A 19,897-nucleotide genomic window follows, 5' to 3' on the forward strand; every position below is an offset into this window, starting at 1 on the left:
AATTTGATCTAAAAAGTTAATACAGCTTTTGTTAGGTGTGAGATGACAATACCAATGCTTTCAAAAAAAGCTAAAATCACAATAGCTAAGCTTTGGAAGTTTGTTCTCAGATTGCTTCTGTCCTTCTACAGACTTACCACACTTGAAATTCACCACTGGCTAATCTGCCAAAGTGTCTATATCCTAAAAGTAAGCTGAAATCTTAACTTTTACATGAAGTACCAGTTCTGTTTCCTAATCTATCAAAGTGAGTCTTCAAGTTCTATGACCATAGCTATGGATTTGTGTATGCTTTTTTTCAGATATTCATAAAAATACATATGCCGATCTACAGATTTTATAGAAGTACAAACACAAATTTAAATTGCTTCTTTTGTGTCATTGAAAATAAATGCAAGTATTTACTGTGATTGAAATTCCTAGTCCTTCATGATCTTCTTTAACTAGCAAAACTTTTCTGATTGGACCAACACCTTGGCTCTTCTTTAAGGCATCAGGATCCTAGTTTGATAAAAACCAGACATAACAAAAATAAATGTGTGAACCAAAAAGCGATGCATTTTGCGTGTTTGTTTTTTTTTTTTTTTTAAATGATATACAGGCAGAATATCAGCAACAGAGTTTTTGACTAGCTCCAGGCAGGGCAAACTTCAGTGCCACTTTACAGACAGGGTATGAAATCAGAAAAGATTCCTCCCTATGCACACCTGATAATTACTTCAATTACGTCAGTGCCGAGTGATGTGCAACACAGAACGTAACTTCAAAAGAAGGAAATTAGCCAAGTACTAAAAATATAAAGGGACTACATGAAGAAATGCTGACAAGTGCTCAAAAGTTTTATGATGTAAATGGCAATTTAAAACTAATCAAATGATAGAGGATGTAATACAGTCACAAGGAAGAGGTTGCTTATTTGTAATAAATTATTATAAATAAGCAAATAAATTTATTATAATAAGAATAAAACACACCAAAAGCCGTTCTACTCAAAACTAAAAAGAGAGACTTAAATAAATCAAGGTATTTATTTTGCTTTTGTTAAGCCATTTTTGCCATTATGCATACCCTTAAAATCACACATACACATATTTGTCCACTGATATTTTATACGCAATTAGCATCATAATCAGTTAAGATCCACCTGACCAGCTAAGGTATTTAGAACAGATCAAAGTAAAGCACTTCCTTAAAAACGTTTGGGTTTATGCACTGAACACTGGCATGATTTAACAGGTCATGTGCCAAGCTGGGCGAGTTCTACCAAGGCTACCCAAAGCAAAATGCCTTTTAAAGGTTTTATTTTAAAAAATACCTTTTAGAGGGAAAAAAAAAAAAAATCAATTATTTCACAGTGTGTCAGTTTATCTGGTCTTTAAGTATTTTTTTAAAAAAATTAATTTCAGCTCCATCTAATCCTAAACTGTTGTTACTCTTGTTTTTTGTAAACTAGTTAGCTCCACATTTTGATACATAGGTAATAAAATTCTGCTGTTAAATTCATATTTATACACACAAATAGCAGAGGCTCAGTTTTCAGAAGGACTGAGTGCTCCCTAGGCAAGTCAAAGGAATTGTATCATCTTTCATGATCGTTTATGGGGACATGTTATTCAGCATGGAACTGTCTGTCCTTCAGCATACAAAACAAATCTATAAGTGACATTTGAAAGAACACAATATTGAAGTAAAAACAATCACAAAAGCAAAAAAGTAACTTCTGTTTTCCACAAATGCTGGAAATTATGGAAGAGTGGCTCATCTCTTCCACTTACATGTCCTGGTGGTGCTTGCATTGGTCGTTTTAGATCATTCCGACCTCGACAAGCTCTAATAACAGTTTTGTGACGGTGAAGGTGTATTTCTGCTTCAAGCTGATTCCAGAGCTTGTCATGAGCAGGTCCTTTCATATCTCGGCCCAGTAACTGAATCTGCTGGACCCTACATAATGACAGAGTAAAACAACATGCTGCATTACAACTGAAAAAATGCACTGTACAACTTACGCATTTCATCGGCTACAGCATGTAGTCACACAGTAACTAGTGCAAGAACTGTGAGGATTTTTGTTTCTTCCTTTTATTCAATTAACTGCAAATGTGAGACTTTACCTACTTAGTCTTAACTTTGGACCTGCTTGCAAAGGAAAAAAACAGCAACAAAAAACTTCTCATGCTATGAGACACGGGTTGACTTCACATACCTTCCTGCCAGCTCCTTATCTAAATACTTGGCTGCCAATCTTGCTCCATAAACCTCAGCCTGAAGCACAGCTATGTGTCTACGAAGTGCTTCATTTTCCTTCCTCAGCAATTTCACCTCAGCTTCCAGCTGAGCTTCTTTCACTTTTTCCTTCTTGTTAGCTTCAAGTTCTCTCTCCTTTAACAAAAAGAAAAAAAAAAAAAAAAAGACAAAAAATTGTTGAAAAGCTTTTATCAAAGTTAATGGTGAAACAGTACTTACTGTTTCTGCACACACAATCTGAAATTACTCTTCTGCACGCAAGACATGCATGCAGGAAAAAAAATGAAAGCAGGGACACTGGCACTGCAGCTAGTGGTTTGCATATTCCCCTCTGGGGAGGTGAGGTCTTGCATTCAACTTTATGCTCCAGACATGATTTTTATCCAGCTTACGACTCCTTAGCACAAAATGCATATACTGGTTCAAACTTCACGGATGAAAACTGACAACAGTGCTTCGCCCTGTCACACAAAGGTAGCAAAATTTAAATAGCCTGAACATCATCCTTACTTTTTCCTGTGTTCAAATGGAAGATTCGTACAAAGAGAGAGAAGACTATTTCTTAAAATAAAAAATTAACTACAAGCCCACTAAATATTGCAATTTTACAATATTCTTTAGCTATTTTAATATGATTTTTAGTACGATGTCACAGAAATGTTCTGAAAGTCTGTATGTCCTTAAAATTACAATTATTTTCATGCTAACAACCAAGAAATGTCCAGCCAAAAACACTTCAAATTAAGGAGTCTGAAGACCACAAAAAAATAAAGCCAGAGATTCTATACATGAAGATGCCCACCCTGACAAACTTTATAGAAAAATAAGTGCAAAATACTTGCTGGTTTGTTTTTTTTTTTTAAACAACAATAAAACCTCCCACATTAAACCCACACTTTAAGCAAGGTATCTTTTTTTTTTCTCCACCCCCCACCCCCCACCCAAAAAAGGAATTATGGAAATATAAATTAATCCCACTGTGCTCCATCCCAAATGTACAGAAAATGCAAAACCTTTACCTCTTCTAATACTCAGACCACTTAAGTGAAAGGAATTAGTATGCTCAGGTTGCTATTCTACAAAATCTGCTTTAAAAAGAGCATGTTTGACTATCTGTGGTTTATATCCCTTTTACAAAGTGGGGAAAAAAATCCCACCTCAAGACAGAAAAATAGTAGAACCACAGGATCTATTACTGTTTCCTTTTCAAAATGGCTGTCAACTGAGACAGCAGTAAAAACTAAGTTCAACATAATGCATTTTGTAAGACATTTAGAGTACCTAAAAACCCTTGTACTTTGTACTTGTACTAATTACATTGTTAAACAAATAAAACAAGGGAGTGCTACTGAAGAAGCAATAGGACAGAAACAAAATTTTACAGAACTGGCAAGACAAATCTGTCACCAAATTGTGAATATGCTTATTTACTATTCCAAGCCTGAATATAAAACCATGAATATGGCTGATATTACCACATTTGAGAAATTAGGCAAGGTTGGTCCTTCCAAAGAGAGGTATTTCATAACAGGTCTATGTAAGCATTTATAGCTATTTGCCAGAAAGTCAAGTCTGAATTTGATGGGCTCTGCTATCTGTTAAATATTTGTATTAGGTTAGATACATAGAGTACATTAAAGATACGTATACGTTGGCCAAGACTGCCTAGCATACTGCTCAGGAGGAGCAGCACAAAGATTGCTTGAAATAGCTGGCATTTCACTTCCTGTAATTCCCATATTGACCCAGTTTCAGACCAGGTTTGACTCCGTATGCATGTCAGAAAACATGTCACACAGAGCCACTTCTGGTCTCTAGCCTTTCAGTCGGAGTTGTCTTGTGAGATGACTCTTCAACAGATCTCTTTCTGAACTGCAGGATCATTCTTAAGCCAAGAATTTTGACCCATCTACATTTCAAGAATAGAGGTTTCTAAAATTATTCCAATTCTCTCTATTATTATGATGGTCTTGGGCTATTTTAATTCACATCCACTGCCAGTAGGGCAATTACAAGCATTCAGGAGTGCCAACGTACTGTGTTGGCTCTGCCACACACTTCAGCTGTAAGAAGGGTCACAGTTCAGACATAACACTTTACAGTTGCTGGAGGGTCCGTATACAGGTACGGTGTTCCTCTAACATTGCCAATATTGCATCAAAGTGCCCTAAATTGTATAAGGCCTCCTGTTTCTATATGTACTCACTTTTAGAACATCTTTTATTTGACAAATAGCAGAACACAAAGACTAGAATTTAAGACATAAGAATTTAAGGTACATTATTCACACCCAAATCTCATTTTCTTCCCCACTGGATAATTTTATGCTTCATTTACCGAATAAAAAGTGATAAACTAAAAATTCATAGTATCTTTGCCAATAATGTAGAATGTGCCAGCCCTTTCTTCTATTCAGAAAAAAGCTTTACAGATGCATGAGTTCCTCCATGTATCTGAAATACAACTGGGGAGAAGAATTCTAACTTCCCCCAGGAAAGTGATTTGCTGAAGTGTTCAAAGATATTTGATTACACTAGCAAATTTCATATAGCACACTGCATGGTATTTATACAAAAGCAGCCAGCTTAAGAACTCTCAAGACTGAAATCTTCCATTGATTTTCTGCGATTTTGGTTTGTCATTTAAATTATATTTAAACGGAAAGTTAAATGTTACATTTCTAAGTGGAATCACTTTTAGTCATGCATTTTAAACATTACACCTAAAATACAAGGAACAATGTAATCCCATAGAATTGTTTTCTTCCTATTTTCTCCATTACTATGACTATTGTTCTGTGACTAAGGTGGAAAATTACACTCAGAAGCCATTCTTCTCTGAACTGGCTCCAACTGATCACTACACTAATTAAAAAATCAAAAGGTTTGCAACACGGAATCTCTGATGATGTACTGAAAGAACATGTTTTGAACCACTGTAGAGAGATCCAACAAAACTCTCAAAAATGTTTAAAAAATTGAGGAAGTTACAGAACAGTTTCATACTTTCTAGTGTTCACAGTATTGCATAGGTTCTGCAAGATAGAAAAATGTATTTTCTGTTCTTCATATATATATATATATATAAAAGGTTGACAGGTGTTTTTTTTTAAAATACAACACACAATACTTCATATTACATTGATAGGTATGTACAGTGTTTATGCTTTAGAAATTTTGTAACACCTAAACATTTTTAGAAACTGCCAGAACAATCAGAATGTCAAACTGCCCAATTACCCCAATAATCACCCCAAATTAGCTGTAACAATAATAAATAAAACACATACAGACTTAGGAAAGAGGGCACCAAAACTAGAAAAGAAAAACTAAAATGCAAAGAAAATTCTTTACAAGGTATCTTGCCAAGTGACAGGAAGAAGGAACAAGCCAGATCTGTTTTGCCAGTTTACATATACATATACAATATATATGTAAGGTGTTGCACAAAACAAAAGTACTGCTTAAACATAACAAAAAAGGCAATCAGCATACTTACCATTTCATCCACAGAAACGACAGACTTAAGACAGAAGAAAAGAGTTCCATAATTAGAAAAACAGGCAATAGGAACATCAAGAAAATGCAACAACATAAATGACTTACTCTGAAAGAAATTTACCAGCAGATTGTTTATTTTATTAGAAGGCATAAAGAACAAGCACACTGCTATAACTGTACTTAGCAGCAATTTGGTATTTTGCAGTGAAAGTTATTAAAAATCTTATTAAAGATTTTAACCTTATTGTAGTATTGAAAACAATACTTTCTCCTAAAATACCAAGAATCTTTATAAAGCATAGCAACATAATGTGAAATGCATGAAAGCAATTTTGAAGGTATTACTGAAAGAACATTCCATAATACACCATCTATTGTACAGATAATAGATATTTTTTTTCCTTTCAGAAAGGATAACAAAGTATTACAAGAGGGACGTAAAAGACAGGGAGAAATAGCAAAAAAACCCAACAAACGTCAACTGTAAAACTCAAGAAAAAAGAAATTCGACCAGGCAACTTCATACAGTTAATCGTGCTTGGACTAAGCACATACACTGCTCCTAAAAAGGGATTCAGCCTAAACTACACGATCTTATCAACCGCTCAGCAATCAGAAACATCTAAAAATGTCTTAGTTCACCACTATGTACAATTTTAGAGTTTGTAAAATTTATACATTTAGTATACATTTATGCTAAGAGTCTACATACAAAAGAAAAGCGGTTGCCCTTAACAAAGAAAGGAGGAAGTTAACTAGTACAAAACTTTATTTCCCCATCATATATTCTGTAAACACAGTCCTCCTTTGCCCTCAGAGGTTTTCTGACTGCCAGAAGGTCAGCGTGACAATTTTTATTTACCTAAAACTCAGACTTCCCATTTTACTGTCATTTAAGCAGCCTCAGTTCTGGCTGTTCAAGCTTCCCAGACCTTTGAAGCTTTCTGTATCTAGAACAGTTTAAGCTGAGCTTCTATCCATTAAACCTATGAAATCCCTAAAGGCAAAGTAAACCAAACCCCAAAGATTAGTGCTAAATGTTTATAAAAAAGGAGGAACTAAATGGAATTAAGGACAGCGTATCTGTCTAGGCTGTTACTAAATTAAATTTCGACACAGATAAAATCTGAAACAATGCAAGTAAAATGTATTTATTGTCACCTGTAGGAAAAAGACTCCTGTCAATAGCATAGAGATTTAATGTATCTTTAGAAATTTTTCATAACAAGGTAAGGAGAAGCAAAAAGGTTAGAAGTATTACTCTTTATGTCACTCAAGAAATTAAGTCTCACTAATAAAATTTAGGGACCCAAAAACACTTACAGTGATGTGTTGGATTAGAAAATGTGCTACATGTGAACCTGCAGTTTAATATTTACAAAACATAACTAATGCTTATTTACAGAGCCACAAAAATTATTAACAGCTCAAAAGGAACTTCTTCATGCTTAAGCTATAATTCAATACAGAACAAAATATGTGCCAACAATCCAGAAAATGTTACTCTCATACTGAATATGCAAGTATGTAGACTTAGGAACATAGCTCTAATTCAATTACAGCTTCTGGATCTGAAACAGGAAGAATTTGGGTTACTCCTGTTATTCAGTGATTACCTTAGATTGCCTTTAAACCTTACAGTCTATTACTGTGTTTTATTACACATTAATTAACAGGACAAAATAGCAGAGGAAGCTATTCTAATGTTCCACATATGTTGAGACTAGGTATTTGTTAATGAACCTGCAAAGCAATTTTAAAAACAGACAAGAGAACTAGACTTTGATTTATGCCAACAGTTGGAAACCAAAATCTATACAACAGTACTTTTCTAATTTACAAAGTCTTAGTATGAGAGTCTGAATCTGTGCTGCAGCTAATAACAAGGCCGATTACACTCTGGTTATCAGTCAATGTCAACCAATTCCACAGATTAATCACTGCTAACTTTTGGTGGGCTTTGTAAATGCCTAAGTTTTTTGAAAACATATCAAACAAAGTTATCAGTGGTTTACTGAGTTCTTTCACAACAGTCTGCTGCATGTAGCAATGGGTAGCACCACAGATGCATCTGCAGCATTCTTAAAGAGAAAGAATGACAACATAGAGACGTCTGTGATGCCATCTACCCTCTCTCTGTACGGCAAAACAACCCCATGCTTACTCTTGTCAGAGTGTAACTACAATAAAAGCAATAGACTTCCTTCACTTTAGGCTTTTTTTAAGATACGTGAAACTCTGGTTGTATATCAGAAGTTATTATCTTTCGCAACTTCTGTCTCCAGAAAAGCTTCATAAACCACCAAACTATTTTCTTATTTTACTTTAAGAAACCAGTAAAAAACAGCTTACATAGAAACAACTTCTTAAAATTCTTATTCATTATTCTGGTGTTATTTATGTTATTACTAATGGTTGCTATTAAATTGTTTTAAAATATTAAATGTTATTTTAAAAAGTTAACACACTCTAACGTTTTTAATGTGAGAATTTATAACCAGCTTATTCACACTGGCCAAGGCAGAACTTTAGCCAGGAGAGGGAAAACTGTAATATAATCCTCCATGCAAGTCACCCATACTTACCAGTTTTGCCTTAATAGCCCCAGAATCAACACTCTGACCAGTTTTGGCATGTAGCTGAAGTTGAACAGCATGGAGTTGCAAAAGCTGATCATGCACTTCCTTTTCCAATACTGCTTTCTCTGCTTGTGTTTCTGTCAGTTCAGACTTCAGGTCAACTAACTGTGCCTGTGAAGATATAATCCATCATAGTAATTAGAGCAATGATTAATGGGATCATCAGAACTCAGATAGATAGATAGATACATCATTTGCTGGTACATATACACTACACATGGTGTAATACAGGGAGGAGTACAGGCTATCACAAATTCCTCTATAGCCCAACTTACGCACTGGATCATTTGCAGGCTTTTCTCCCTGACTGCCACAAAATTCATTCATTCACAGACCCAGCATCAACCAACCATACTGCTGAAAGTAACAATAGCTGACTGCCTCATGCAGACAGTGGCATGTGATGCTGTTGTCCACTCCAAAACAGGGCAATGGCATGAAACCTATGTAGGAATAAAACCATAGCAACGTAAATACAATTTAAAATTTTAAAATTATTAAATCTTATTGGGAAAAAATGTATCAAAGTAAAATTACAATTATTAATGCAGTTTTGAAATCAAATAACCCAATTTACAATTGGTCTATTATCAATAGCTTAACTGAAATAGTAAATGAGGTGGGCAAACCAGAAGCCATGAATTAACATGCCCCTAAAATGCTTATGTAGAAAACCAGGAATAGTTATTAACTCTTTAAAAAGTGGTTTTGAAACATTTTAAATACAGTTTACATGTAGTATTTATATCTGGGATAGAAGAAAAAGTTCTAACGTGTTTACCAAGTTACTTGTTATCCTTAAGTTCAAGTAGCATTTTGTAAGATAAACTGCATTTATATAAGCTTTAAAGCTACTATTTCCTCAAAAAAAAAAAAAATTATCTCAGAGAATTTTTAGATAAATTCCCAGAGTATATTTTTGCTTCCAAAAATCTGCAACTAAAAAGCAAATTGAAAAGCCACTAATTTTTTTAAAATGTCCCTCATACTAAAGCAGGGTATTTTAGATATTTTAACAACATTATACTAATGTTCAAATTCACAATGAATATCAAGTTGCAAGACAGCACTCACCCCATTCAACTATGTAAATCACTGCTTTAAAATTTCTGTATCAGTTAAAAAAACCCAACCAAACTTTAAAAAAGGCAGGAAGGATTTATCAGTGGGGAGTACTTACTGGGCCTAACCTTAGGTACGTAATTTGTATGGACAGCTTCCTTAACCTTCCAGCAAAATTCAGACAGAAGTAGGCTCTTCCCAAGGTGATTCAGAGCACCTAAATTAGAGCGCAATTTGATGAGATGGATCAAGCCAATCTCCAGCTTGCTGCTAAGAAGTAGAATTATCTCCCTTCCAGCCCCTTGGCTATGCCCCATCACCCGATATCTCCGGGACGGGAGAGTGGGAGAAGTCCTGCCAGTGAGCTCTGCTGATTTCAGACCAGACTCCCCAGAACAGAGAAAAATTACCTCTCCCTGCTGGCTTAAACGAAGCCTCAACAGATCAGGTTAGCATTTACTTTCTGTCAAGGAATAAGGCTGCACGCATTTTCACCTTCCAACTGCCAAAATGACAAAAGACTTGAATAATTTGTAAACCCTCACAGAACTCTAAGGCAGAAATTGCCTTCTATAGTACAATGATATTTAACATACTAGAAAGTCATATAATTTTAGATAAACGGGTTACTTACAAAACCACATTATTCTCACCAACAAACAGCCACTGCTAAAGTCTCTCTCCCATAGACTATCTACCCTCAAACAAAAGCAGATAGGTCTAAACTAAAGTAGCAAAAGAAAATATTGCCCGTGAAAGGAGGTGATGATATAGTACAGAGCAGATAACTAAGACCTTAATAATGAAGGCAGTTTGACCCAGTCACAATTTCACATAATGTGTAACAATATTACTTCTATTTTATTATTAGTTGTTACTATTACATAATGCACAATGATATTCTACTTTTTTAAAAAAGACCACTAATGCCTTCCTCCTTTCAGACAGGTACTATCAGTTAATGTATTGGCTTTTATTGCTTTTTTATACATACATACATATATATATATATATACACACACACAAACATTCATAATTCAAAATGCCTGGAGAAGCAGAAAGTGGCAAAACAGGTAAATTACACCAGTTTAATATTGTCCAGTTTCAACTAGTAGAAAATCGCATATAAGAAACAGAACAGAGTTCCGGAGGAAAAAAAAAACCAACAAAAAAGTTATTTCCCTGTGAAATCTACAAAGCGGTGAGAATGATGGCTACTAGTTTTGCAACATGAATGATGCTCCAAATGGATCACAAAGAGACTGTAAAACTAGTAATAAATAAATAAATAAATCTCTGCGTATAACCCAGGATTTAAATTCATATCCTGCTCTTTTAATAGAGAACAAAATGAGCAATGGTGTGAGTGCCTATCATGGAAGTAATGTGTTTACACATTATGAAAAGTCATAAATCTATCTTCACGAAGAGATGCAGATACAGGAGTCACACCAAAAAGCAAACACAGTAGGCTGGTTTCAAATCTTGCAATCTGCTTCTGTGAAATAATGTAAAGATCTGTTACCTCTCACAGAAGTTCTGCCTTTCTCAGCTTGGCCAGCTCACTTAATTATTTGTATTACTCTTACTAGCACCAATTTTTTTCCACATTCCCTCACTTGGTTATAAAGGAATCATATGGAAATTCAACAGCTCTACATTCAGTTTTGGAAGCTACTCAGTAAAAACCAGAGAGGGAGCAGAGACAGCAGAGGAAATGACAAGCACAAACAAGAACTATTGGTAAGGCCATTCCTTCCAAGAGCACCATTCACTGCATGAAGCAGGGGTTCTACAAAAAACAGTGCCAGATCGTATAATTATGTTTCAGTTTGCATAAACACAATGATGACACATAATGCTGCACAAGCAGCTGTACCAATCCTTTAATTGGTAGCTTTTTCAGTGCACTCTCCAAGAAGACTGTTGAAGGAGAGATGTCCTGTATTTTGAAGGTCACCTGCAACTGCTCTAGAATTTCCAGAGAGGTCAGTCAGCAGCAGAATTAACAAACAGCCACCCACAGGAGACCATTGAGATTCATGGTTAGGAGAGCTTAGGAAGAGCCACCAAACAACAAACAGAGAACAGAAACTTTCATTGGGGAACAATAAGGGGCAGAGGTTGAAGAGAAGGTGGTACGTTTACTTTCAAAACACCCTTTAATAGTAACTTGGCGATTCAGCCAAAAGAGGAACTCTTCTATATTTAGGGCAGTATACAACTGTGCAGACTAGTAATTATCACACATTAGCAAGTATCATACTGCAAGGTAACACCTTAGTTTCTCTCTGCTAACTCATTTGAGAGTCTATGACCAAGGCAACTCACGGTTAGCAGCGGAACGTGACTGTGTGGCTCATGGAAGTATGATTTAATCATGAAAACCTTTATCTAGCCCTAGAGGAATCTAGCAGACAGGACATGAAAGAGACTGAATACGCACAGCTCTTTTCTTCCTTTTATTCTGACATGTCTTGACGAGGTCAGTGCCTTTTGAGATATGTTCATTTCTCTCTGACTCACTGAAGTTTTGGACACTTCTCTCAGACCAAGATCTGTCACTGGAATTTGGTGCCAATGGCAAAGGGAAGTGCCTGATCTGGGCCTTACAAGGGAAGCCAAAGCTTACTGATATCAACCAGAATATAACCAAGGCTCTTCGTTATTAAAAGAAGTCAGGCCTCTTGCTTGAATGCTCCGCTTTTCCCACCTCTCTTGTCATGGACCACAATCGCTAACTTTTCCTGAAGTGTTCTGAGAAATGGCTTCAGTTCAGCTCTGGCTGCTAACTGACAACTTGGAGAAGTTCCATAAACTTCATGAGTCAGCATGGAAAAGACTCAGGAAAAAAGAAAAAAAAAAACAAAAACAAACAACTGCATTACTGACAGAATCACTTCTTTTTCTAGAGTATCTTATTCAAGCTTGTTCTCCAATTTGTCAATAATTATTAGACACATTACCGTTAATTTCTTTGTATTTACTGTCCCAATTACAATCTGTACACTGTCAACTACACAAGACATACTACTTGGTTTACCTTTTTTCTCCTCAATGTTCTGAATAAAAAACACAAAAAACCATTAAGACTGATCTGTCTGAGGTGGGGAGCGAAAAGTTAATTTCATACGTCTGGGGTTTTTTTTCTTCTACAAAGTACCAGAAAACACATGCTATTTCAGAAAAAAGCTACTGCTTCAGATTACCACCACATTGGTCTATAATCAAGCTACCTCTGAACTCTAAGTAAAAGTCTACAACTTTAGCAAACTGAAGATCCTGGTCAAAATAATCAAATAGTAAACCTCAATATTTATCTTACAAACAATATAATACACAGGTAATACCACAAGAATAGTTTTGAACAGCTAACTGAATATTTATTCATTTTGGGGCATATTTTGCCATTGACCTGGTATTTTGTATTTCAGAGATCTTTAGCCTATGAAAATTAAAACCAAATTTCAATTGAAATAACTCAAGAATTTATAATTTAGTCTTTTTTTCTTCCATAGGAGAGAAAAGAAAGTAAGTCATGGCACTAAGCAACAGGCATAGTTACTCCACAGAGCATTCAAAAATATTATTGCAAAAACTAAGAAAAACAAAAAACTAGGCAAAACAATCCAGACATAACATCCTTTTTTTTTTTTTTTTGCCTGTTCAAGCAATAATGAGTTATCAAAAAGCTGTATTTGTTATAAAAGATCTTATGCTAAATATGTATTTTATGTTGGCAATATAGTAAATGTCAGCTTAAATGTTGGGGTTGATTGTATTTAGTGTCATGGAATTCTTAGTCTTAACTAGTGTTTTTCACTAGTTTCACTGAACAAAATAATACCACTGAGGTCTCTTCCCATTATTTTATATCATATCTTATTTTTTTTCATATGATGGTCTGAACTCTGAGAAAAAAATACTCATTCATCCACCTGTACATTTTTCATAGGAAAGCAAGTATTAGAATAACCAACCAGAAATCATTTATTTCTGCAAGATCTCACAGCCATACTCAAAGATCCTATGCTAACTTTGTACACAGGAAAGAATAAAAATGTGGACCTTGTCCAGAACCAACTTACAATGTAAACAAACTAAGGAAATTAGGAATAAACGTAACATGAAGGATGAATACAGAGGTGCTTGTGTACAGAACCATGCAACAGGACGTAGACAGAGTGCACGCTAAAACCACAAGTTACCATTTCTCATAACCATCACTGCTTGAATGCAGCATTAAAAGATGGCAACATTGCAACCTCTGAGATCTAAAGCATCAGAGGGAGCACAGAGACTGAGAAAACTTCAGGAAGTGGGATGCTGGTGACTAACATACCATGCTAACAGGAAACAATCTACCTCTCACTACTGAAAAGGAAACCAGTTGCAGGGGGGTGGAGGGCAAACAGACAGGTGGCACCATCAGGTAAAATAATGACAATGTTTTTAGCTCTGGGAAATGCTTTTTCATTTTCTGAGCTATCATTCCAATTAACGTCTGCAGTATTGACAAGAGTTTTATTTGAGCTAATAGATATAAAAAAATATCTAAGACTTAGCTGTTGCCCAGACATGACATAAAACACAGCTGAGCTGAACTGGAAAATGAGGTCATAGGCCTGAATAACGCTAGGACAAGGCAGTGGCATTATTCACCATATCAAACAAAAATGAAAGGAAGACCTGAACGCCTTCAGCAAAGTGTAATGAATGCTTTGTAAGGCTTGTAATGATGCACTTTTTGGTATATCAATTTCTATCTCAAAAAAAGACTAAGCATAATGGACTTACCAAAAAAGATTTTTCAGCAAAGGACAACTAGATACATGCAAAAATACCCATATTATCAGCCTCCAGTGACTAAAAGTCATAAGCCAAGCACTCATCAAATGCCTTTAAAAGTAGTAAACATTCTTTAAATATTTTTTTCATTTTCCTTTAATTTCAGGCCTTTAGGCTACACCTAATTCATTCTCATACCAGCCCTTCTAAAGTCATAAAAGTCTGAAAACTGTCTTTTTTAAATGAAAGATTATTTTTTTCCACCATATCATCTCTAAATGCCAGTAGCTAGGACTCCAAGAAATAGCAAACCAGCAGACTAGCAATAAAAAACCCACAAAACTGATAACATTTCAACATTTCTTAGTTTCCTAAACATAGAAGTCTAGTGCCATCATTGTATCTGTACATTTACATTTCTTCCTATTTTGCCTTCCCTGCTGATTTGAATTGAATCAATTTTTGAGATTCAAACAGATCTGTTAGAGGGGTAAAGGTGCATATGATTAAAGTTCCTTCAAGTTTTGTGCAAAACAGCTGCTAGTAGAAGAAAGTGGCAGATTAGTGCCCAGGATGAGCCAGACCTCAGCTCATCTACCCAGAGACAGCAGCAAACAGCCTGGTGGCCAGGCAGCACAGACACACTTCTGAGCTAGTGACTCTGCTACTGCTTCTTGTCCAGCCGACTAAGCAAAACTGTAGGTAGATGAAAAGGCAAATGATGCTGTGGCGTGGGAACTCACAGATCATGGGAAAGACAGGGGAGTGCCTAAATTGGAAGGTTTTAGTGACTTGAGAAAGTGCTTGACATTTGCTTTACGACAAGTAATTCCCCACAAATAAGTAGAATTGAGGTTTCCAAGCTGCATTGATTCTGTTACCACAAAACACCTCCAGTATATAGATTTTTTAATAGCTAAATTTACAAGAGAGGTCCCTATGAATCTTGCCACAAGACCAAATAAAAATTCATAGACAAATAAAGTATATTAAGTAGTTTCACTTCTTCAGCAACGTGTCCTCATGTAATTTATGCTAGACTCCAGAAAGTTTATCAACATAGTTGTATGTATTTAAAAATTCACTCTTGATTGGGACTATTAACCTTCTGATTTAAAGGCTGAAGGATCTAGGATCATAAAACACAACACAGCACACTTCAATGCTGCAATTACTCTGTGGCTTCCACCCCAGTATATGCACAAAGAAAGCAATAAAATATCAAGATTCGACACTAGCCTATCTACATGACATTACATTTTGAGGACATCTTTTTAAAGACAGAAGTCTCACTTAAAAGTAGGTTAAAAAAACCCCCTGATTATGCTTTACCAACAATGAAATTATTATTCCTAAGTGTTCCCATACCATTACACAACTGCAGGATCGCAGACAATTTTTCAGGACACGACAGCTGCAGCTCCTACAGCTTGGGGCCTAAACGTGCTCACAGACACCAGATACTCAAGTAATGTTGGTTCAATAACAGAAGAGCCTGTTGTGCACAGTTAGGAGCCCCGCAGCCCACGTACTAATAATTTTTTTATGGGGACCCTAACTTTGGTATCAGCTTCTAGATGTGAAGTATCCAAAATTCTCACCTATTAGGTTTCTCTAATTGCTGGAAGAAAGGATTGTCTCCATTATCTCACCAGTGTCACTTCACCACTTTGACTACAGCTCTCCAAAAGACAACACTCAACCCTTCCTCAGTCTTGACTATTTGATTCTTGCTGCCTGTTAGCATTTGCTGTAATTTCTCACACAACCCTATTAAGTTTAATGGGCTGGTTTGAATGACAAATCATGAAACATATCAGAGCCCTATTTATCTCACTGTGCTCCCTGCAAAACTATAAAGCGTACAAAATGAGTTTCTGAATAAATGATACACTTTGAAACTACAATTTTTGTTGATAAAACACCCCTGATTTCAACACAACCAAAGAATGCTTGCCACTTGTCAATGATGAAAATGACTAGCCTGTAAAATTATTTAAAAAGACTGTACTTACAAATCTTTCAATGAAATTAAAAGCCTTTATTTCATTATTATTGTGACCTCCATACAGGACATATGTGACTTAAGTTTTTAGTTAAAGCTTTAATTTTAACAAAACAGTCTTTATCATGGTTAATAACAAAATTTAGGACTACTGACTCCTTAAATAAACATTACAGTAGCGTAGCTACATAGGTTGTCTTGGTACAAATGCAGTATTAATTTAGTCCACCTTTAGTATGTCCCATACAGAGCACAAAGTACATGAGACATCTACAAATTAATTGCTCCACTTTTCAGATTCCATTCTAGTCCTGACAAAACATTCAGAAGACTGGTCAGCAAATAAAAAAGAATGCAAAATAAGGTCCATATTTCTTTATCTTCTCTGCTGAAGACCATTCTGGATATGTAATTATCCGCACACTTCTCCTGCCAACAACTAAAAGATAATAATAATACATGTAATCTTCTTAAAAATGTGGTTTCCATTTACATAGATTGATACATCAACCAACATTTATGCCAGTCACTGACCTTTTTCATCTGTCATTAAAAGACCTTTTACTGCAGCAACCAATTGTTTTCACTTTGCTTTACATAGTTTCTTGCCACTATTTTACTTTGTATTCAATTGTATCATTCTGTTTGCACCTACTTAGAGCAGCACAAATTACATTTGGGATTTTTAAGTCACTGCTCCTACACTTCACCAGTGCTACATTTCCCTCTGCCTCACAAAGACATTTTTTTCAGGCTGCCCATGCTTCTAGTTATTAAGACACAAATCTGTTTTTAGAAGCCATATTGGTAGTTTTATTATTGCCATTATTTTGAAAGTTTTACTAGCTATGCAACATAATTCAGTAAATAAAACTAACAAATATAAACTAAAATACTGGTTCCCTATCACTTACTCTTTGGCAGCTCCCAACAAAGAAGACAGAGAAAAGGAAAAGACTTCACTACATGCTGATGGAAACTAAAGCAAGCTAGTTAAACTTCTATAGAATTCCAGGGCTTCTGATACCAGAAAATATGAAATAAGTCTAAGTGACCCCTTCAAAACACGTGTAATTATTGTGACAGAAGTTATATGTATCAAACTAATGACAATTTAGTACACAAGACAACTGGAAAGTTTATGTAAACTTGTACTTCTACTTCCTGAATTTCTGAAAATTGCTTACATTTTAGGATATAAAATTAGCTGGATCAAATCTCATTCAATTTATTTTCCAAAGGCCACATTCTATCCAGTATCAACAGATTTCTATTCCAAAAAACCAGAAAAAGTATTCAGTTAACAGTGTAATAAACAAAGTAACATCTTAGTAAATACTGGAAAATGTTATGACATTTGAAAAAAATAAACAGTTTGCTTTTCTTACGAAGTTATTGCAACTATGTTCCCAGTTTTATAGACATCTGTCACGGGCAAAGAAATCCCTTGGTCTTCAACAGGTGCATTTCTAACTAAAAGGCAAAGAAGAGAGGGGGGGGGCGGAAATCCAAACAGACCCTCATAAGAACGTGTATGGTCCTACCTTAGTTTAAAAAACACTGCTAAACAAAAAAGCAGGACTATAATTCTGTAGTGTGCTCCATCAGATGGACTTGCACACTATATGAAAAGTCACCATGAACATAAAGCCACCTATGGTTAGCTTTTTTGGTTTTCTTTTTTTAATAGGGATCTTCAGATTAACTACATAATACTATGTATGCTTTAGCTGATACAGCAAGAAGTTACAAAAGATTTCAGCTTATAGGAACATGTCCCTCTAAATCAGCTGATTCCGAGTTCATCAAGGACATAAAACTACATAGACAATTACCTTCTTAGGCATATACTTAAATGTTTTCCTTAACTTAAGCATGTACATTGGCCTAACACAACTGCCAAGACACAGGGTGTGTTCTATTAGATGTTCCTTTCTAGCTTATTCATTTAAAATTACAGAATTAGATTGGCAGTCAAAGTGCCAGAGTTGAAGTCAAGCTCAGTTTTCACTGGCACATTGACCTACTTCTTTTTACTTCTACAAAACTGCACTATACAGAACTTCTTTTTTTTTTTTGCAATGGACGTTTAGACAATGTCACAGTCAGCATCATGTTATTTTTTGACCTCAAGTGATAGCCAAACAGGAAAAAACAAATCCTACGAACTTCCTCTCAGTTAAAAATCCACTGAAACCTCACACTGACTGCCAGCCTGCATCTGCTGATTTATAATGCTTTCTGAGAGCAGAGCATCACAAAAAAAATCTCCTTTAAAATGGCAGTCATCTCCTTTTGTTCTAACAGCCTGAGGCCTTACTGCCCTCCATCAAGATACACTTCTTCATTTGTTCATACTGAAGTGAAGCCAAGCTCAGAAAAGACAGTGGCTTCTATCACCTAACACTTTTTTTCCTCTTCGATTAGCTACATAATTCACCTCTGTCCTACTGTGACCAGCAGGAAAAATATGAAAACAAATCTTCCTCCCCTTTAATTAGTTTAATTTAGGACTGCAAATGCTATTAGCACAGTAGTGTGCTTATAACCTTTCACAACCCTAAAGCAAAAGTAAATTAATCTGCATATTGTGCATCTACATACCTTCAGGTTCCTTCTAAAAATAACTTACCCCTGAAATGGCAACATATATATCCCTCTTTGGAAACTACCATCTTCCTGGAATAGTTTCACTACTCAGAAACATCCTTCATATAATATTTTACCTAGACTCATCTCTCCAGCAGTAGGCATACAGCAATGCCACCAAAACATTTTTCGCAGCAAAGTCCTACAGCAGCAGCTTCCATCCTCCAAAACAGCTCAAGTTGTGCCTCTTAAAAGCAACTGTATCAATCTGAGGTTGCATATTAAGCTGATAAAGTTCAGACTCAAAGTCTGAACTGCATTTCTTTATTCTTGTATGTAATATTATAGTAAGACCTGACAAATCCAAGAAAATGGAACCCACAAACAACAGAATGATATTCATTTTTTATTATTATTGATTTGGTTTTCCTTTATGAAATAATATCACTCGTTCAGTAAGACAACCACAGACAAATGCAGCTGTAGGAGTGAAGTCTCAGTTTTTAACAGTCACTTGACATATTCAGTCAAAGTACTATTTTATCCAAATAAACACATATTTCTGAAAATGGATTTAACTTACTGGTTTGAATAAGTGTTTGTACTTAAGTAAACTATGACTAATGACACTTTCATGAATGCAATGAAAGCACTGTATCAAAATGCACAAGCACTATAAAGTTACAATTGTAAGCTATTGAGAAATCACTGCAATTTTAAGTTATATGAAATACAGTAACTTGCATCATGAAAAAAGTAAAATCACTGATCACATCATAAATTCCAGTATTAATGTTCATAACTTCTTTCAAAATATGGATTTTTATCCTTCATTCTGGACACTTTTGACTAGACATCTGTGCATGTAAAAAGACAAGACACTCATTCTCAACAGAGCAGCTCCATCTTTTGGAGATTTTAAATGGCAGTTTTCATTTCATGTTTATGACTCTAATAATCATGAGGTCCTAAAATTAACAGCCTGCAAGACAATACTACAACCTTCTAAACGTCTGTTTGACAGATAAAAATGCCATTATAGGTATGAAGCCTAATACTAGTACCAGTAA

The 19,897-nt window shown here is 35.4% G+C and overlaps 1 protein-coding gene across 3 annotated transcripts in view; it reads right to left on the minus strand.

Moving 5' to 3' along the window:
- The window catches only part of GOPC (golgi associated PDZ and coiled-coil motif containing), a 28,019-nt gene that overhangs the window by 5,787 nt on the left and 2,335 nt on the right, over nt 1-19,897 (minus strand). Inside the window, exons 2-8 of one of the 3 annotated variants that reach the window (XM_055810134.1) lie at nt 9,564-9,662; nt 8,659-8,826; nt 8,330-8,494; nt 5,743-5,766; nt 2,204-2,379; nt 1,776-1,941; nt 406-501 (exon numbers count right to left, since the gene is read on the minus strand). In XM_055810134.1, the coding sequence (XP_055666109.1) occupies nt 406-501; nt 1,776-1,941; nt 2,204-2,379; nt 5,743-5,766; nt 8,330-8,494; nt 8,659-8,706 (675 nt within the window). In that variant the 5' untranslated portion in view covers nt 8,707-8,826; nt 9,564-9,662. The remainder of the gene's footprint in view (nt 1-405; nt 502-1,775; nt 1,942-2,203; nt 2,380-5,742; nt 5,767-8,329; nt 8,495-8,658; nt 8,827-9,563; nt 9,663-19,897) is intronic. The other 2 variants (XM_013294973.3, XM_055810133.1) reach the window with 2 other exon arrangements.

The sequence above is a fragment of the Falco peregrinus genome, chromosome 7 (assembly GCF_023634155.1).
Source record: "Falco peregrinus isolate bFalPer1 chromosome 7, bFalPer1.pri, whole genome shotgun sequence".
Lineage (NCBI taxonomy): Eukaryota > Metazoa > Chordata > Aves > Falconiformes > Falconidae > Falco > Falco peregrinus.